At 27.9% G+C, this 19653-nt stretch overlaps 1 protein-coding gene across 2 annotated transcripts in view; it reads right to left on the minus strand.

Moving 5' to 3' along the window:
* The window catches only part of LOC107439448 (uncharacterized), a 166033-nt gene that overhangs the window by 21641 nt on the left and 124739 nt on the right, over positions 1 to 19653 (minus strand). For both annotated transcript variants that reach the window (XM_043057346.3, XM_043057304.3), the window contains 3 exons: positions 17604 to 17709; positions 6340 to 6458; positions 5083 to 5217 (listed from right to left, as the gene is read on the minus strand). In XM_043057346.3, coding sequence (XP_042913280.2) covers positions 5083 to 5217; positions 6340 to 6458; positions 17604 to 17709 — 360 coding nt within the window. The remainder of the gene's footprint in view (positions 1 to 5082; positions 5218 to 6339; positions 6459 to 17603; positions 17710 to 19653) is intronic.

Consider the following 19653-nt stretch of genomic DNA (forward strand, 5'->3'; position numbering starts at 1 on the left):
ATATATATATATATATATATATATATATATATATATATATATATATATATATATATATATATATATATATATATATATATATATATATATATATATATATATATATATATATCATCTTTTTCATTATCTTCAATCATCTCTTTCAATCAAATTAAATTCTCAAAACGTTATGTGGCGAAACGATATTTGCAAAACTTATCTAATAATTAAAAAACTAAATTTCCTTTAATAATTAATAATTGTAACACTTATGAAAAATAATATTCATAAAATATCTATAAAGAAGTCATAGCATTTCTTCTACACATTGTAACACTTAAAAGTAAAATTTTTTAACTCTTACAAATAGCTTAACTCGTAACACTTTCTTAATATAATACAATAACTCTTAAAGCGTAGGGTGACGCTACGATCATTTAGTTAGTAAAATTCTAAATGATAGATATTGAATAATTGTAAGAAATAAGGAAAATTTTATTAATAAAAATCTATGAAGTAGCATTAGTATTTCTTCCACACTTGTAAAAGTTAAAAACAACGAAATTCTTCTATGCAACATAGTCATGCAATGGTAACTACTTCATTTTTGTAAAGCTTGCAAATGATAGCCAGTTAATTCATTTTAAATATGTCATTTTAGCTTTATTTTTTACTCATGGTCATGAGCTTATTAATTCCAATCTTTATTTCCGTGTATCTGTATGATTGTAGCTAAAGTGGGTCATAAGTGAAGACAAAAGAATTTTGAAAGGGTGTGGTAGGGTAAAAAGATTTCCGTGTCAGAGATTAATAAAAAATATCGGAAATAGCTTAAATTCCAGCTGTCATTGTTACATGGATTAGCTATACCATGAAGTTTTTTCACAAGATCTGAGAGCCATAATTTTGAGTACTCAGGAAAATAAGACATATTTCAAGTATTTTGGGGTATAGCGTCCATAGTTTTGTCTCGTATACAACACAATTACTTGAACCAACAGTTTTAGTAAAAAGCGATTTCATTTCCTTTTTTTCTCTGTCATTTATATTATTTCCTTACTGACATGTAATGTAATATTTGCTTAACTATAAAAAATTGTTTTTCAATAGGATAAAAATATTCAATGAGCTTTATTAACCAGGGTTTTTCGATGATTGACTTACTTGAAAAAATAATATATTGGTTTCATTAAAGTTGATCATTCATAAGACAATCATTTTAAATATAACCATTTATTTAAGAATAATAAACTTTTAAGTTGATTTTACAATATCAGGTCATTTATTTTTACTTAAAACACAGTGATGATTTGAAAAATTATAAAATATTATACCGTAATCCGTAGCAGTTTTGCTATTTAATTACATATTAAGAAAAGATTATTAAAAAAATTGGGCTAAATCATTAAAATTTTGTGGCATATCAGATCAAAAAAATGAAAAATATCATTTAATAATTTGGTAAAAATTATCCTATCATACTATAACATGATAAACGTCCACATACACGATAATCGACTCCAATTTCGACCCCTACCTTTTGATAAAAACCCGGACCTTAGAAGGTGGACTCGGATCAAGTTTATCATTATTTTAACTATTCTACACATTAAAGTGTCAATTCTTATTCTAACACATATTTTTTAAGATATCTCAATTTCAATTTTAAAAATTTATTTCTGTGATAACTGCACCTTCTGTGTTAGTTCATTGAAAAAAACAAGAATAAAATAGAAAAGTAAGATGCGTTTTGTAAGTTTCGATTCTGAGCTTTTCCTTTCATAGAAAGCTACTTTCTAAGTTTCTCAGAACTATTTTATAGGTTTTACGAATTGTACGTATCAAATATTTCATAACATCGCAATCTTTTCAAGCTATTTCTGATTTTCATTAGTCATATTTATTTAATTCACACTTTATTTGCTTCAATCATTATATTTCTATGTCTTTAAATACAGATAATAGTCCTTTTTCTAAACAAAGGAATAATTTTTTTCATAAAATAGTTAAAAAAATTTAAAGCATAATCTTTGATTCAATAATTCAAGAATAGCACATTTTAACTGGATATCTATACTTTATAACATTATAACCATGAAGCATAAACAATCAATAGAGTTGCATACTACAATTACATTATTTGTAAAGCAGTATTGTAATGTAAAGAAAGAAAAATAAAAATTAAAGAGAATTAAATATTTGAGCACAAATATTTATAGTCATAACAAAAATGAAATATGTTTTAAATTAAAACTAACTAATTTCGCAAAAAAACTGTATAATTTAGAATGCATAATTTAGAAAAAAAATGCATAATTTAGAATAAAATTTGATCCAATAATCCGAGAATATCAAAATTTAATCTGAATAAATAGGTATACTTTATAATATTATAACCATGTACTGCATACACATCATTTGCAAACAAATGATGTATTGTAGGGAAAAAAATTGCAAATGGGAAAGAATTAGATATTTAAGCACAATTATTTATTGTTATAGCAAAAATTAAACATGCTCAGAATTAAAATTGACGTACTTGGCATTAAAACCAAAAAATGTAATGTAGAAACGCATACAATATATAACATTTTAAAATGACTTTTTACCGTAACTAAGAAATATTTAAAATAATTTAGGTAATTTTTTTTTTATGGAAACTACATTTTGAATATATTCATGAAAGGGAAAGAAGTCATAAATATTTAGCTCTTTTTCCTCATTTTGAGACTATTTCATTTGGTTTTGAAAAATGTTTTCCGTGCGCAGAAGGCAATGGACTTTTGTGATGGATGGTCTATTTGCTCTTGAAGCAAACATGAAATAGTCGCGCAATAAATTTCCGAAGCCAAATGTCACATTTCCTTAAAAATAGGCGGTATCAAGCGACAAAAAGTAGGAACTTCATTTATAAAGAAAAAAGAATATATGCGGTTATTTTAAAAGGTTAAAAAAATTAAATCTTCCATTTAAATTATTGGATGTACAATTCCTTCGAAGAAAATATTTATTTTAATTATATATTCTCCTTATTACCCATTTTCAAACTACTTAATTAAGATTATTTCATTGGAAGCATTATTTTCCAAGATCAAAATAGGATTAACATTTATGGACGTCCATTGATCTCTACGAGAACAATTTTCGAAAATGAATCGTGCAAATATATGAGTTGACTTAATCTCCATGAGAACAATTTTTGAGAATGAGCCGCTCAAATATATAAGTTGAGTTTCTTTTGGTAAGTTTGAAGTGTTACAATGTCTGAAGTGAATTAAATACTTTATATAAATTTAAGCATAAAATGCACATAATATGCAGGGTGTCTTATAATGATTATCCTTATCATAGATTTTTCTGTGTCGTTGTCAAAAATGTAATCACAATTGGTTTTAAAAAGGAATAAATAAATAAAAAATAAACAAACAAGATCGGTCGTATCGCGAACGAGGAAAGTAAGAGGAATAAACAGCATCATAGTCAATTAGATTACCTCATGCAACTCAGAGGCATTTCTAAAAGTTTCAGATTTTAAATAATTTGCCTCGGATTTGTAGATGTTAATGATACAGTTTCTTTTTTTCTTAAATGATAATTTATGACCCCTAATGTATATATTTTTGTTATTTTGAATTAACAAGAATGCATTTTAAGGTCGACCATTACGACGCATCCTTTATTTTAGAAATTATATTTAATCGGAATTTATCAAAAATACTAACGTTTTCTTAGGAAAAGATTTTGCATCATTTTAAAGTAAAATGCTTCTAATTAATTTTAATTTTTCAGGGCATATTAAAATGCCATAATAAATAATTATAAAATTGTCATTTGATAGTGAAAGGGTGAGAACTGAGATTTTAATTCCTTAGTCTTATCCTAGTTTTTCATTTAGAGTTTGCTCATTAAAGGATAATGAATGCTGGCTACAACTGTCTATTTATTGATGTTAAAAATTATGTCGAAAGTTGTCTATTGATTTAATCGTACTTTACTTAAAATATCTATGAATTCTGTTTTATTTTAAACATTATCTTTATCTTTACATATCTAACATAACATATCTAACATATGAACCTTATCTGAAATATTATCTTTAGGTATTAAAGATTATTTTCTCTATTTGTTGAAAATGTTTAATGATGCTAATAACAGTTCATAGAATTGTCTTATAAGATTGTTCTTTGATTTGTAATTGTAATTTACATCAAGATACTATTTAAATATGGATTTTATTACACACATGAACTACAACTTTCAGAAGCTACTTGATAAAACAGCACTTCCAAATTTTATGTCTACCAAATTTATTATACATTAAATTTTCCCAATGCACCAGCAGGAACATGCTGTTTCTGCATTTACTGAGACTATTCTGGAGTAAATAAATATGAGAAGAAAAAAAAGTATAAAAGTTTAATACGTTTTTCAAAAATATCCTGATATTATACTTATTTAACAGGAAAATTAGAATAAAGCTAAAAAAAATATTAAAAAAATTTCCTTATTCTTTTTTACTAATGAATATTTCTAATCTAATAATATAATACTGAATTCAAATAATAATAAATTTCATCACAACTTTTACATCTTGCACATTTTTTCTACTTGGAATTAATAAAATATCATTAATAAATTCCCATGCATCATTTTCGTATTGTTATATCAAATCATTTTAATTAAAAGTAAAGTCACAAATATTAAAAGCCATGGAATAATTATTCAGAAGAATAATGCTTTTTAAATACAAAAAGTCAAAACCACGAAGTAACAAGTCTTAAAACTGAGCTCTTTTACACTTTTGATTAGTAGCTAATATTTTGAAACGAAGAAAAAGCCTATTAGTACCGCAGTTTTGCTAATTAAATAAACAAATCACAACGATCCGAATTCATTTAAAGAAAAACACAGAAAACGTGCCAGCTGCTGAGAAAATTATCCATAAGGAGAATTGGAAATGGAAAAGTCTCTGATTTTATGACATGAAAACTCGAGAGCTCTTATTTCAATTTAAAATTTAATTTTTTTATTAAAGTAACTCTAAATGAAGCAATTCGAGGAAATCCGAATGAAACGGTTTTTTTTTTAAAAATGTTTTCTTACTTGTCCATCGACTTTCCCTTCTTTAGATTCGCCTTTCGAATGACTTTTGCTATGTTTCTTTTCACCACTTTTAAAAGAATGGTCCAAAGATCCAATTTTCGGTGCAGCTTTCCAATCTAGTTTCTTGCTAATCACCTGCGTGTGAATATAAAAAAAAATTACTTTAATTAAGAATGAATTTTTAACGAAGTTTTGATACCTTTTTTTTTCTAACTGATCCTTAATTTAATTACTTACAAACTCGAAGCAATGTAAGAAAATATTTTAAATAAACAATCGAATTAATCGTAGCAACTTAAAGAGTTTTAATTCGAAAAGGTTAATATCTTTTAAAGTTTCGTAAGAAGGTGTGCTTAGTTTGAATTCGGTTCAGTTAATTATTCCAGTAGGAGAAATAGAAAATTGGTCGTCACTAAAAGAACTTTCATAAAGATCAGCTAGAATATTTTCAATGAATAAATAATGGAACGTTGCATTGAAAAAAACTTTAATTTTTGATTATTCAAATCGACTTCAAAAAATTTATTATAATTGCTATTTGACTCAGCAAGATTCTCGTGATCTTCCTCTCCATGTAGCGCAAATGTGGGTTAGTTAAATCAAAAAATCCTCCACGAAGGCAAATTTCTCCCAATACTTGATCAGGAGATCCCTCGTCTTCTGGATTGGGTTCAAAATTACAAAGCTACGTAGTTGAACATTGGTAGTCGTAAACCTAAGAATTGGGTAGACTGTTCAACGGCGGTTATAATTATAATTATAATATTATAATAATTACAATAATAATTAATATTTAATATCGATAATTACTAATTATGATATGATATTTAACATTAATTATTGAAGTTAATATTCATAAAAATATTAACTATTATTATTATTATTATTATACTTTACATGTAATGTTTAAGAAAAGTCATACAATATAAAGTTCAAAGTCATACAATATAAGAAAGTTGGGAGCATTGAAAAATTAAAAATTTCAAAATTATTGTTATTATTAAACCTTCAAAAGGAAAGAATAATCTTAATTAATTTAGTGATCTTTAAATAATTTCAAAAATATTGTGGAGATATTTTTAGTTTTTTTCAAATATGTATTTTAGATATTAGTTATTTGTATGCATTATGAAAATAACTGAACTACATTTAGCCTCATTGTATTTTTTTTATTTTCATGCCTTTGATGGAATGCTTTAAAAATATTTTAGTGTTTCAAGTTGATAATCCTTCTTTCAGCAATAAAATCTAATCTACCTTTTTATCACCTCCTCCTGGTTTATATCTAATATTATCAAATGAGCCTATCTTGGATCGAATATTTTTCAGATTAGGATTTGGTGCTAGTCCAACTGGTGCTTTAATGGGAGGCAATTCTGAAATAAAGAAGAAAAAAATAATGTTATTTTAATTCAACAAATTTTTTTAAAATTATGTAAAGAGGAGCCGGGACAATAAAAACAACAGAACGCTCTTTAGCGTCAGAGGTAAACCAGTTTCAAATCCAAGTGACAACTGGTGAATTTATGTCCCCGACTTGTACTGGCCACTGTGCTCTGACGTAAAACATTCCCAATAATAAACGAAACGTTGGATTTCCCTTGCTGTCGGGCTAACCATGAGAGGTTTTCATCGATTTCTTTTACCCCAAATACGCGGTAGTTCAACCTCTCATAGAAGAAAGAAAGCCTTCTCAGGGATCAATTTAGTAGTCCGATGTAATGAACATAAATTGCTCAGTGGGGGAAATAAGAAATTGCAATAACGTTTGGATTACTAAAAAATCAGATTTCTCGCTCATGGTAACCCGTAAGAACGCCTTCTATCTTTCTACGAGTTAGGGGTTAGTATAAAGCCCTCCAATAAGGCTAGTTTCTCCCAAGGCTTTGTCCAAAAGTCCTTTTGTCTTCTAGGCTGAGATCAAAATTACGTGTCAAAAGGTCAAATTACCAGTCAAAATGTTAGTCACAAATTTAAAAAATTTTAACACTGTTCAACGCTGGTAATGACATAAAATAAATCTATAAATATGAGACAATAATAATATTATGATGTCAAATAAGAACATTGTAACTAAAGAGTACACCATAGGAAAGTTCCTTAAATTTTTGAGATGAATATTTATTGTAAAATGTAGTCTTTAAAATGCTTAATCATTTGGAAAAAGTAGTCTATGTGAATGTTTACAGAGGGTTATATAAGCTTCTTCCTCATTCATTATGACGCCATGACCTGCTTTCTAATTATATTTTATAGAATGAGAGGGTGTTTTGTAGGAGTCTTAACAGTGGCCAAGTTGTCATTTGTTCATGACGTCATGATGAATTTTTTATTTTTGTTGCATTTTTTTACATTTATTTTTATTTTTTTATTGAAATTTTACAGTTTTGCTAAGTACTGGCTACCTGATTGCCTAATGATTTTTTTTACAGTGTGAGACTGAAAAAATTATTTATGTCCAATAAATTACAAAAATAATTATTAACAGTATTTCATGCGGTATATTTACAAAAACATGCCTATCTGATACATTTAATTCAACTTCAACAACTCACAGTTTAATTTTTATTACAAATGACTAAAATTCAAGAATGAAATTGAGAAGTAAATTATCAAAATGTGGTAAAATAAGTGAAAACAATTTTGATGGCAATGATTATGGCTGCGGTCAATTAGGATTGAGGAAAAGGAATGCAAATAGTTACAGATTAATTAGTACTTTCAGTAAATGACGCATCTCTTACACTGTAAAAAGTTCCAGATCAAATTATGGTTCAAAATATTAGCACTTTGGGTGCATCATCCGTTTGACCGTGAAGTCCATTTTTACCGTAAAATATTATACCGTATATTTTGGAGTAATTTTTTAATTACTATTAATTTGAACTATTTGTTAGTATTAAAAGTTTTGAATAAAAAATTTAGATACATTTGATTGACATTTTTTAAATGAATTCATTTTATCGAGTTACATTCGTTTAAAGAAAAATTAGGGGAAAATCTGGAAATTCTGAAATGTCACAATCATGTGAGATGAAAAATTCTTTGTTATAATTCATTCGTTTTAGATGCGCCAAGTACTTTTTATTGTAACTACTACAAAAATATATGGGCTAGATCCGTTGATTTGATATATATTTATTAAATATTTCTTTTCTTCTTGAATTAAATAACTATATGTCTTAAAGAAATAAAATAAAAAAATGAAAAATACCATAAGTTGAGATTAAAATTGAATTTTTTTTCAGCACATATTGTATTTATATTTACATTAAAGTTTCATTAAATAAAATGTTACCAATTATTGTTAGTAAAATTGTTATAAAATTATCGTTATTTATTGAATCCAACTACAACTCTCTATAATGCATCTATAAAACGTAAGTCGAATATATTATATTCATTCAATTCAGTTATTTCGTTTTTTAATACAACTATTCTCACTTTAAAAACTGTTGCAAAAAATCTGACATTAATGAGCAAAATCAAAAAAAAAACAGATCATAAAATTCATATAAGTTTGTGAAAATATATAAAAATTAAATAATTAATAATTATAAATAATTAAATAACTAATAATTATAATTAATTAAATAATTAAGAAATTATAAAAATTTAATAATTTATAATGTCTTAAATGTAAAATAGTTGCAAAGTGCGTGTAACACATCATACGCATCCTAAAATATGTTAAAAATGCTTAAACACGATTGATGGTGTTTAAAGTATGTAAATTATTCTAATTATTATTATTTACAGGAAAAAGAACAAACATGCGGAAAATAATTCCTTTACCCGGGATCATATGGTTCATTTTAGTAACCATAAAAATTATTTATAATCTGACATTTCTTTTATAATAAAACACTTTGTACTATTTCAAGATATTGATAATTTATGTAAAACACATTCAAAACTAGAAAATCTTCTAATTCCGCTAAGTTAAAAATTGGTTTAATAGAAAAAAAATTGCTTTTTATCAGAGAGATTTATTGAAACAAAGAAGATAAATGATGTCCATATTTATTAAAATGAAAAGAAATATCACGAAAACTATTAGAAACATTTTATTAGCGATAATTAAATATATTTGTTTTCAAACAATTCTTTTTTGGAAAAGGAATCAACTCAATCAATTTCATTTCAGAGTGATATGATACAGAAGTGATACAATGCATTCGCAAATGATTCACACAAAAAATCATCTTTTCTTTTATAAAAACTTAAAATTAACTAATTAAATATTTAAGTAAGACAATGGCATTTTTCTAATTAAAAATATTGTACATAATGATTATAATTGAATTAAAATTTATTTATAATATTCTTTAAGAATATCTAAAAAAATTGGATGAGTTTTTTAACAAATCATTCAATGGTGTTAGAGGAAATAAATACATAAAATTTATGAGTCATTTAAGTTTGAAAGATAGTATTACTTCATTAGTATATTTACTGCATAACACTACTTTTTTTTACAAGAGAATAAAACTTTTTCAATTTTAGAATTTAAAAAAAAGTCAACTTGTTTTCAATAAATAACATTTAAAGAAAGCGTAGTTTTATTTTTAAACCTGTTTATCTCGGAAATTTTTTGTATATATTCAAAAGCACTTATGCGTCAAAAATACTTGCACGGGAAAAGTTTTAGAACAAGCAGAAAAGCATTCTTCGAAACCGAGTGGTACACTGCAAAAAATTCCGGATCAAGTTCCGGTGCAAAATACCAGCACTTAAGGTACATCATTTGTAATATCCATTTTTATCGTAAAATATTATACCGTAAATTTTACAGTAATATTTATCTGATATGAGTCATTCTGTTATTTTAAGGTAATCATTACTGAAAAAAATACGGTATATCGAATTTTTTTTCCGTAACATGTTCCAGTAAAAATCGACTTCACTGTAAAAAGTATCGATACTCTGAGTACCAGTAATTTTAATCGTAATTCGATCCGAAATTTTTTACAGTTGAGAAACAGTACATTTTTCAAAGTAATATTTTTAAGAAAATCCTTAAATAAACTAATTTAGTTCTCACTATCTAGGTAAAAACATTTACATTTGCATTTTTCTACTCTCATCAATATTTTATTTCAGAATAAATGGATTTTGCAAAAGAAATTGAAAAGGATAATCTAAATGATAAAATACTGCGCTATCATGTGGAACAGAGTGCTTTTAATTCTCTAAGCACTTGGTGCACTCTGTGACTTTCTTCACAGAGCTTAGATAAAGTTCCGTAAAATTCTTTAAAGCGCGAAAATCATTTTAACTATAACATTATAAGTTCCGTTTAAAAAGAGATGGATGCTAAGCTTATTCTGCAGGTAAGCTGGGCTGTTTACTCAATTACTGAGTTTATGGAAGCTTTTTACTTGATTTAATAGACTGCTATTAATTATTTTTCGAAAGCAGAAAGCTTTTTAATACTTTTTAAATAATTAAATAACTAAACTTAAAATCTTTATAAGCAGTCAATTTATTATAAAAACGTCTTATATTGATTTTTCAAAAGGTAATTACGTTTTTTTTATGAAAATGAAACTCAATTTTGTTATTGTGAATAAGTATTTTCATGAATTATATTTCGACCATTCTGGTCAGTTACCTTGTGCTATCTTTCTGGCAGTAGCATGATTTCATGCACATAAAATGTTTGTTCCCTTACGGCAAAAAAACTGAACCTTGGTGACTTTAGACTTCCATATTTGAAGTAAAGGTTTTACTGTCTTAATTTTTTTAGAGACAATATACTTCTTGTGGTAGACAATATACACCGAAGAGCCATTACATTAGGACCACACTGCTAATAACATGTAGGACCACCTTTAGCCCTCGAAATCGCTATCACTCACCGTGGCATTGATTCCACAAGGTGCTGATAGGTAGTCTGAGGTATCTGGTAACAAGAGCTCACCAACTGGTTCTTGTTTGGTTTTCCAAGTAGGACCACAAATGTTCTATTGGATTAAGGTCAGGTGAATTTGGGGACCAAGACATGACTTGAAAGTCACTAGAATGTTCCTCAAACCAATCCATGAAGATTCGACCCTTATGACATGGTGCAATATCCTGTTGGTAAACACCATCCCCGGCTGAAGAAAATGTTGCCATGACTATGTTCAAGTAGCTTACAGACGTCAGGGATTGTTCTATGAGGATTATGGGTCTTAATGTGCCCCATGAAAACATTGTTCCTGGGCGAGAAACTATGAAAGCTTGGGCGAACCCATTGTTATAGATGGAGGGTGGTCATAATGTAATGGCTCTTCGGTGTAAGTCTCGCCTCCGGCGGTGACGCGCTTCAATGAATAACTTGAATTCAATGAATATAATTAATAACTTTCTTGGCGTTAACGCGAAGAACATTAGAAGCAAATCTCAGACGTTAACGCGACTGCGCACATTTCTTGCCGTAAGAACATGAAGAATCCATGTGGCGAGCTTTAAGTTTAAACCTTAAGCTTTTAAAATGATTATGAATGACCGAATTCGATAAATCTAATGTCTCAACAATCTCATGAGTTGTTATTTACCAGTTTGTATCAATTATTTTCTTTATTCTGTGGTCATTAGCTTAAACTGGCGTGGTGCATCATTGTGCATCTTAATCGACAGTTTGTCGTGACGAAATTTTTACAAACCAGTTATAATTTTGGTTATGAAATGAAGGAATGATTTATAAATACTATTTATTTTAGTTTTATTACCAGAATTATGTTTTTTTTTGTTTTCGTTTCTAACAGAAATGTTATTAAGATATAGTACTGTAATTTTACCAGAATTTTTCTCTCCATGTACCAGTTAACTCAATCCTAATACCAATTAGTACTCAATCCAGTTTGTACCAATTAATCCAGTCATTACAAAAAACATAAATGATCGAAAATAACTCCAGTATTGATTAAATAGCTACAAACCGAGTTTAATTAAAGCTAAATCAGCAGAAGGCAAAATAACTCGCTCTTTTAATGCGAAAAAATTATTATTAAATAAAAGATTGTAATCCTTCCTGCTATATTTCTAGCTCTAAATATATTTTTAAAGTTCATTTATACATCATATTGCTACCTTTTAATTTTTGAATCCTTCTAAGCATTGTTAGAGATAGAAAAATAAATATTTTTGTTGAAAAGATATAAACTGTTGCCAAGATAAGGAAAACAAAGAAAAATACTCGAAAGAAAAATCAAATTTTTTCAGAAATAAGAGTGAAAATATTTTCGGTGCTTCATTTTTCTTACCGCAATCGTTAAATATAATAATAAAGTATCTGATACTAGGCAATGTGCAGGAAAAACATGCATCATAAATCTCTGAATATATTTCAGATAAAGTAATCCAAAAATGAGAAGAAAAATTATTTTCTACTATTCTAGTGTCGATGATATATCTGTTGATGTATTTTGATAAACTTAAAGAAAATAAGAATATGTACCGATTTGTTTTGAAAAAAATCTAATCAAAATTAAATGCTAAGTTTTTAATTATATTTACTAGCTTTTGGCCATTTAAAAAAAAATAATCGTATTCACTGTCTGGTTAACTACAATGTAAATGTTTTTATTCTTTTCCTTGTTTACAAAATAATTCGACAATTCGTTCCGAAATTTAGTTTATTAATTCAATCAGTATTTCTATCACTATATTAAAAATCATTTTCGCAAGTAATATATGTATTCGTTTACACGTTTCACAGAATGTGCATCACAGTAACGCTTGTCATACTTATATTATGACAATCAGTATAATAATGAATTAATTTCGATGTAATTTTCATCAATATTCCCATGTTTATTTCAAGGTTTTCATTTCAAAGTTTGAGAATAAATCACAAATGTTTTTTTTAAATCATAAAACGCTTTCCAGTGTAGCTTAATTATAAAGCTACTGAAGTGAATCGTTGAAATCTTTCCTCTTATTGGCTTCAGTATTTATGACTCGATCGCGATTTCATTAGCTGTGTAGTTGTTGTTGTTTCTAATACCAGTTGCCATTCGTTTCTTGTTTTTCAGTGGCGCCATCTATAGCCAAGATACGATTTCAGTCACACACATGTCATAGTCAGTTCATTAGCTTTTAAATATTAGAAGTACCATTACTTTTGCCATGTTGAATGCTTCAGTGTGCAACAAGGGATGATAAATTTATTTGCTAGTTGAGGATTTAAAACATGTGTTTCCGTGCCATGCTAAAACTACATACTCGTTTGAAACTAAATTAAGCAAAAAAATAAACCAATAATCATGAACTCCTTCATTTTACAAGCTTTAAACGAATGAAGAATATCATATGATTTATCAAAGCTGTCTAGCAATGAAATCAAGATTGATAAGGATGGTTCAACATCAGATATTAAGCATTAATTCAAGAAGCACAACTGCGCACAAGAAAAGCAATAACTTTCTTGCACATTTAAATTGAAATTTTCTATAAATATATGAGTGTCCTTGACTCGAAATATTTTTCGTGGACGCTTCACTGATTTGGCCTCCAATTAGAGTTTAGAAATCTGGTCACTTTACTTTGGATTGTTGCTTAAAATAATTTAATAAGTCTTTTAATTGGTTAGAAAACATCATGTTTATAAAATGAAAGAAAATTACAGAAAAATATGTTTAACAACTTAAACGAAACAATTTGTATGATAGATATTTGATTTCTAACTTTAAAATGTAAATAATTCAACACTTTCGAGTAGGATTACAGCATAGATAATGACATTTAGACTGTTTAGGAATTGTACTAAATCTTCCTCAAAATTTCTTTAATTTCTGAACAGAATTTTCAAGTTGGATGATTACGGATGGAACTAAGATAACCTATACAGTTAGTTAAGGCAATTTCACCAAATAATTTCACTATGAGTAAACAGAAAATGATTGGTATGGTGAGGGAAACGAATACTATGACAAGTGATATAAACGAGATTGTGTTACTAAAAAGTATATATTTGTTCTCATAACATGCACAAAATACGAAGTTAAATGCCATACAAAAGATTATCATGTTACTAGCTAAACATTTTTATCCCTTCAGTGGGTCGATAAATGAGTACCAAGCATGCTTGGGAACTAAACACTGGGGGTTTCGCGTTCGGCTGACCACCTAACCGAAGCATCTGTTCCTGCACCCCAGAGCCCAAAGGTCAAGAAAACTGAGATAAGCACAGTAGGCCTTGGCTCTCCATGGGTTGTCGCGCCGCTGAGTTTAGTTTTAGTTTTAGCTAAATATTTTATTGCTTTATTATTATTATGTTGCATTAGATTTACTCTATTTTACCATTCAAGGTTTTTAATTTCTGCGCAGCTTAAAACACTTCGCCATAATTAATATACTGTGCGCTGTAAGAATTTCAGAAACTAAATTTGTCTAGGCAAAAATATTTCTGAAATTCTCAGAGAGCGTAATTTAATATCATGTTTCCGATCAATTGAGAAATATCTTTTTTATTTTCAAAAGTATGAAACTGAATCGCATTGACACCGATTCACTTTTAGAGGTTTCCAAAATATTCAGAAACTGTTTTGAAAATTATGTGCATCGTAGCTGCTTCGTATATTTAGAAACGCTTTGAGATTTTTTTAGAGTGCATGATAATGCTACTTCTGGTAAAAGAAATTGCAATTCTGGTTTATGAAATGAAAAAAATATACAGAATTTGAAGCTTTTCATTTGATAATTTTATACTCTTATGGTAACGGTTTTAAAAGAAATTCGAGTTTTTAAAATCATAGTTCCTATTGCCACACATTTGGTAAAAAATAAAAAAATAAAAAGTAAAATTAACCGAATAAATAGTACTTATTCCATGCCTTCGAGTATCATGATAAAATTACCAAATTTTATTATATTTACCAAATTTTATCACATGCTATAAAGCCATATTTTATTGCTAATTCTACCAAAACCTTTACCAAAGTGCTTCGGTAAAAATTACCTTGAGAATTGTGATTTTCCTACAGAATCAAGAATAGGGTTAATTTTACCACATTCTGGTAGTTTTTATCATACTTTTTTTCTCAGTGTATGGTATTTGCGTAATTATAACTTTCTTGTTCGATTAAATAAAATAAATAACGAGTTTCAAGTTACACAAATAGAGCTAAAATGCATACATTTAATAGTTTGTTTTAAAAAATGTTCATCATAATAATAATAAAAAAATCTTGCACTATTTAGACATATTTTCTTCTTTTATTAAGCTTCCTAAAATCCGTATTTATCTGCAACTGAAATGAAAGGAAAAAGTTTCATTTTCTGAACCAGATCTTTTTTTTCTTTGCGATATGCTCATGAGATATTCATGAGAAATCATCTCATACTCCGTTCGGTGAATCAGACACGCTTGAATTATTTATCAAAAATAGTAGTTGGCGCCTGTTTTTGACTTCAAATGCGCCTTTTGCTCAGAGCCGAAAACTGTATCTTCCTTATCTTATAGTCCTACACACAGATGAAAAAAAAGATAAAATAAAATGAAAAACAAACATATGTCTGTTCAAAAGTATGTCTGACCAAGAACCAAAAAGCAAATTTCAATTCCTATGTGGTTTTTTATTCAAGGCAGCAACATCCTATGATGTACTTAGTAAGCTAAAAATATATTCGACCAGTAAAAAAAGAAATAAAATCCCAAAAGGAATTTGTTTTTGAGTGCTTGTGAAAATATTTCACAGAAAACAGGTTTTTAGGATTTTATTTTATTTAAGTGATATTAGTAGTTAAAATAATAGTTGTTAATATATTTTATCTGGCGCTTGTTGTATGTATCTGAGAGTAAATAACAATTAAATGATAATGTAAGGAAAAGAAGAAAAAACCTTTGATAAATATTTAAAAAAAAAATCATTGCAACTTTTGTTGAGAATTTGAAAAGTTTCCGACAATTTGGCATCAAATCGAAAAAAACGGCTTTTAAAAGTATAGCTCATGTATTGGTAGATAAAATTTTTAAAAGATGAGGAGAATAAGATAAAAGGCGTAGGTGCGCTATTTCTTCTCAACACAAGTTCTATAGATTTGATATTTGCCTTTTGCCTGATAGACGACTTAATTTTTAAGGACCTTGTTCGCGGATTAATTTCTTTTACTTCATGTTGCCCTTTATATAATTGACTGTTCTCAATAAATAATTGATATTGAATATGGTTACAATTTTCTTTTCATTTCACCAACCTTTTCACTGTTATCACAATCATGTAAATATTCGAGGATATTTTCCTTTAGTTTTATTTTAATCCCTTAGGCTGTATATTTTTGCTCCTAAACTTCTGTTTTGTTATCAAATTCGGGATCAATCTCTCAGTGAATGAGAAATTTGAATGAACATCATTATAAAATAAGACCAAGACAAATCATTGCAGGATTAAATTATAAATCCATTTTATTATTTATCATTAATTTTCTATTTAATATCTCTACGCTATCTCGTATAAGCTTTAAACGCTGTCTATTTCTATATCGATGCACTTTAAGCATCGTCTTCTATACATTGTTACAGATAAGCACCAAGCATTTGCTTTTATTAACGTAATAAATAGTCAAAATTAGCTTTATAAATTGCTATTTATTAATCTATATTGTTCAGAAGTACCTCTTAATGCTGCCTTAAATTTTCTTTGTGCACGGTCTATAATGAACAATAAACTCTATTTCATCCATTGTGTCAGTAAAAGTCTACTTCTGTTTATCGTTAGTAGTTTAATGGTTTTTCTAATTTGTTTTAAATCACTCTAATTTTTTTAGTATTAGCACTGTCTTTTACTACATAGTTATTTATTAATTTTTTCGTTCATTTTGCCAAAATGCATAAAAACTTCAACCAAGTAATTTTTTTAATAAAAAATGTACTAAAGGAAAAATAATGTTTCATTAATATAAGAAAACCTTGCGATCAAACGCTTATATTGTATCGTAGTTCATAAATAAGAGGAATTGGAAACTCTTAAAATTATTAATGACATTGTTTTTATAAAATGAGCTTCACATTGTTAAAATGTTAAAGTTCACAATGTTATGAGTTTCACAATGTTAAAACGCACAATTATCTAAAATATTTAAATTAATTTCTTTAACAAAAAAAAAAAAATAAGGCTTTAAAATCTGTCAGTGCGAAATTTATAATTTTTTTTTTTATGAAGATTAAAATAAGAACAAACAACAGAGTTATTAACAAACACACCAGCTTAAACATTAAGTATTTATACACAGCTTCTAAGAAAATAATACTAACTCTAAAGTATCCTACAATACACAAGTTTAATAATTAACCTAGAAGTCAATTTAAATTCGCAATCCAATTACTCGAATAACATACGAAACTCCACCGTTTGTATTAGCTTGGGGTTTAATTTCGAAGTGGAAACAATTAATTCCTCTTAGTTCTCTTCCTGACCCGTAAGAAGAATTAATTTTAGAGCTGCCCGAAAGGATTTAGAAAAGTAAGGATGTCTAAAAAAGAAAAGGAAAGAAGAGATAAAAAATGGAAAAAAAGTAGCGAAGAAGAGTCTTACTCCGAATGTCTGATCCAGGTGTCTTCGGAGTCTTAATGGGAGAGAGCATGCCATTCTTTTTCTTTGGCGAAGTTGACTTCTGCGGCTTTTGTGGAGATGGAGGAGTCTAAAAGAGATACATAGGATTCCAATGATAAAAGAGCCGTTATTATTTAAATTTATAAAAAAAATATAAACGAATTTCAATTATAATTTTTCTTTTCATAATATCAAAATAAACAGGGTTAAATATCTCACTCATTCCTTGCATTTTTTTCGCAATTTGTGCACTTTGCATTTTTTTTTTGCAGTAAAATGCTACCTACAAAAGCAGATTTGGAGCTGATAGTTAAGGGTTATCAGGAACTGATTATGACCAAGAACACATGACGTTTTCATTTTTGAAAAATTTTGCTTTACTTCCTTGTCGTGCAATAAAAATATTTCTCCCAGATCATCATACTTATGGAGACTCACACCGAATGTCTGATCCAGGTGCCTTCTGAATCTTAATCAGAGAGAGCATGCCATTATTTTATTTCGGATAAGTCTACTTCTCCGAATTTTGTAAATACGGATGAGTCTATAAGAGATAAATGATATTCTAATGGTAAAAAAGCTATTTTTTAAATGTATATAAAAAGTAATGTGAAATACATTATAATATGCTTCTTCTTTTCTTATTTAAACTCGAAGTACTCTCCGACAACGCAAGTTCAATTTTCCAAGCAGACAATATGAAATCAAGCCATTTTTTGACCTTTCAAGGACTAGAAAAAACTTTTAGGGTAACGGAGACATTAAAAAATTATATTGGGAAGCAAGAATACTAATGAATTCTTTGTAATCAGACTTCTATAATTGAAATTGTTCTTTCTCTCCTTTTTAACGGCTTATTGTCCCTTTACAAATTTATTTGCTTATTGCTCACATTTTACTGTTCATTTTGTATTGTTGTTTCTGCTACTTAGTGGTGCAGTGGTTTCTCATAACAAAATATCATAAATCCATTAAGCATTTGAGCTTAGCGCAATTTCTGCAATTAAAACGTTCCGAAGAAATAAGATGATATTTGATAGTTTAGAATAATTAAAATAATTCCGCATTTCATTTCACAGCACGTTTTCCTTTTGAACAACGTTGTGTTATTTGTTTGTCGTATATAGTGTTCTCATTTTGATGATAAAATTTAACCACGATATGCTATTTCATGCTGTTGGACTTCATATTATTTTGAAGAATAGATTTCATAGAATATTTTTGAAGTGGCACCAGAAAAAGAGGTTGAGGTAGGGCATAGAACTAACAAGCCTATCCTGTAAGAAAATTGTCACGAGATCCAAAGAAGTACGAACAACAAATGGCAAACTGTTCTATCTGTTTGATAGTACTGAAGGTATACAAATCAATACTCAATAACATCATAAGTTCAATACCACCTGAATGGTATTTTGTATCCTATACACAAAAAGGTTGATGCACTGAATTTCGAAAATTATAGAGAAAGAAGTTTGTTATGCGTCAAGATAGCAAATAGTCAAGATTGACTTAAAGAAAGCAAAAGAAGGTCAACAATTGACTTAATCTTCACCTTGACACAAATTTTAGAGAAATGCAAAGAATTCTGAATAGAAATCCAACATCTGTTTGTAGACTTTAGAGCAGCCTATGATAGTATGCTATGCATTGATCCGATTATTATAATGACCTTATAATGTTTAAAACTTCTATTAAAATTAATCAAACTAGCGATATTTACCGGTACTGAAACCAATTTGATTGTATGAATTCAAGGAAAATTAATCACCTCTTCAGAGATTTATAATGGGGAGACATAGACAGAGAGATGCATTTGCATATCTTCTGATTTAGTTTAACTCCACGAAAAGAAATCTAAGATACTGGTATTTATGCTGGAGACACCATATTTAATAATTCTGTAATTATGTTGAGATACGCTGATGATGTAGCTAGATAAATGAGTTTAAGGGTGAGTCACACTGTTAAAACTTTCATTCTAAAATTATGGTAAAATAACTGGCATCTGTCTGTCCATCCGATTAACCGTAAA

Source organism: Parasteatoda tepidariorum, chromosome 7, assembly GCF_982258835.1.
Source record: "Parasteatoda tepidariorum strain Cologne lab strain chromosome 7, Ptep-v5.0, whole genome shotgun sequence".
NCBI classification, from domain to species: Eukaryota; Metazoa; Arthropoda; class Arachnida; order Araneae; family Theridiidae; genus Parasteatoda; species Parasteatoda tepidariorum.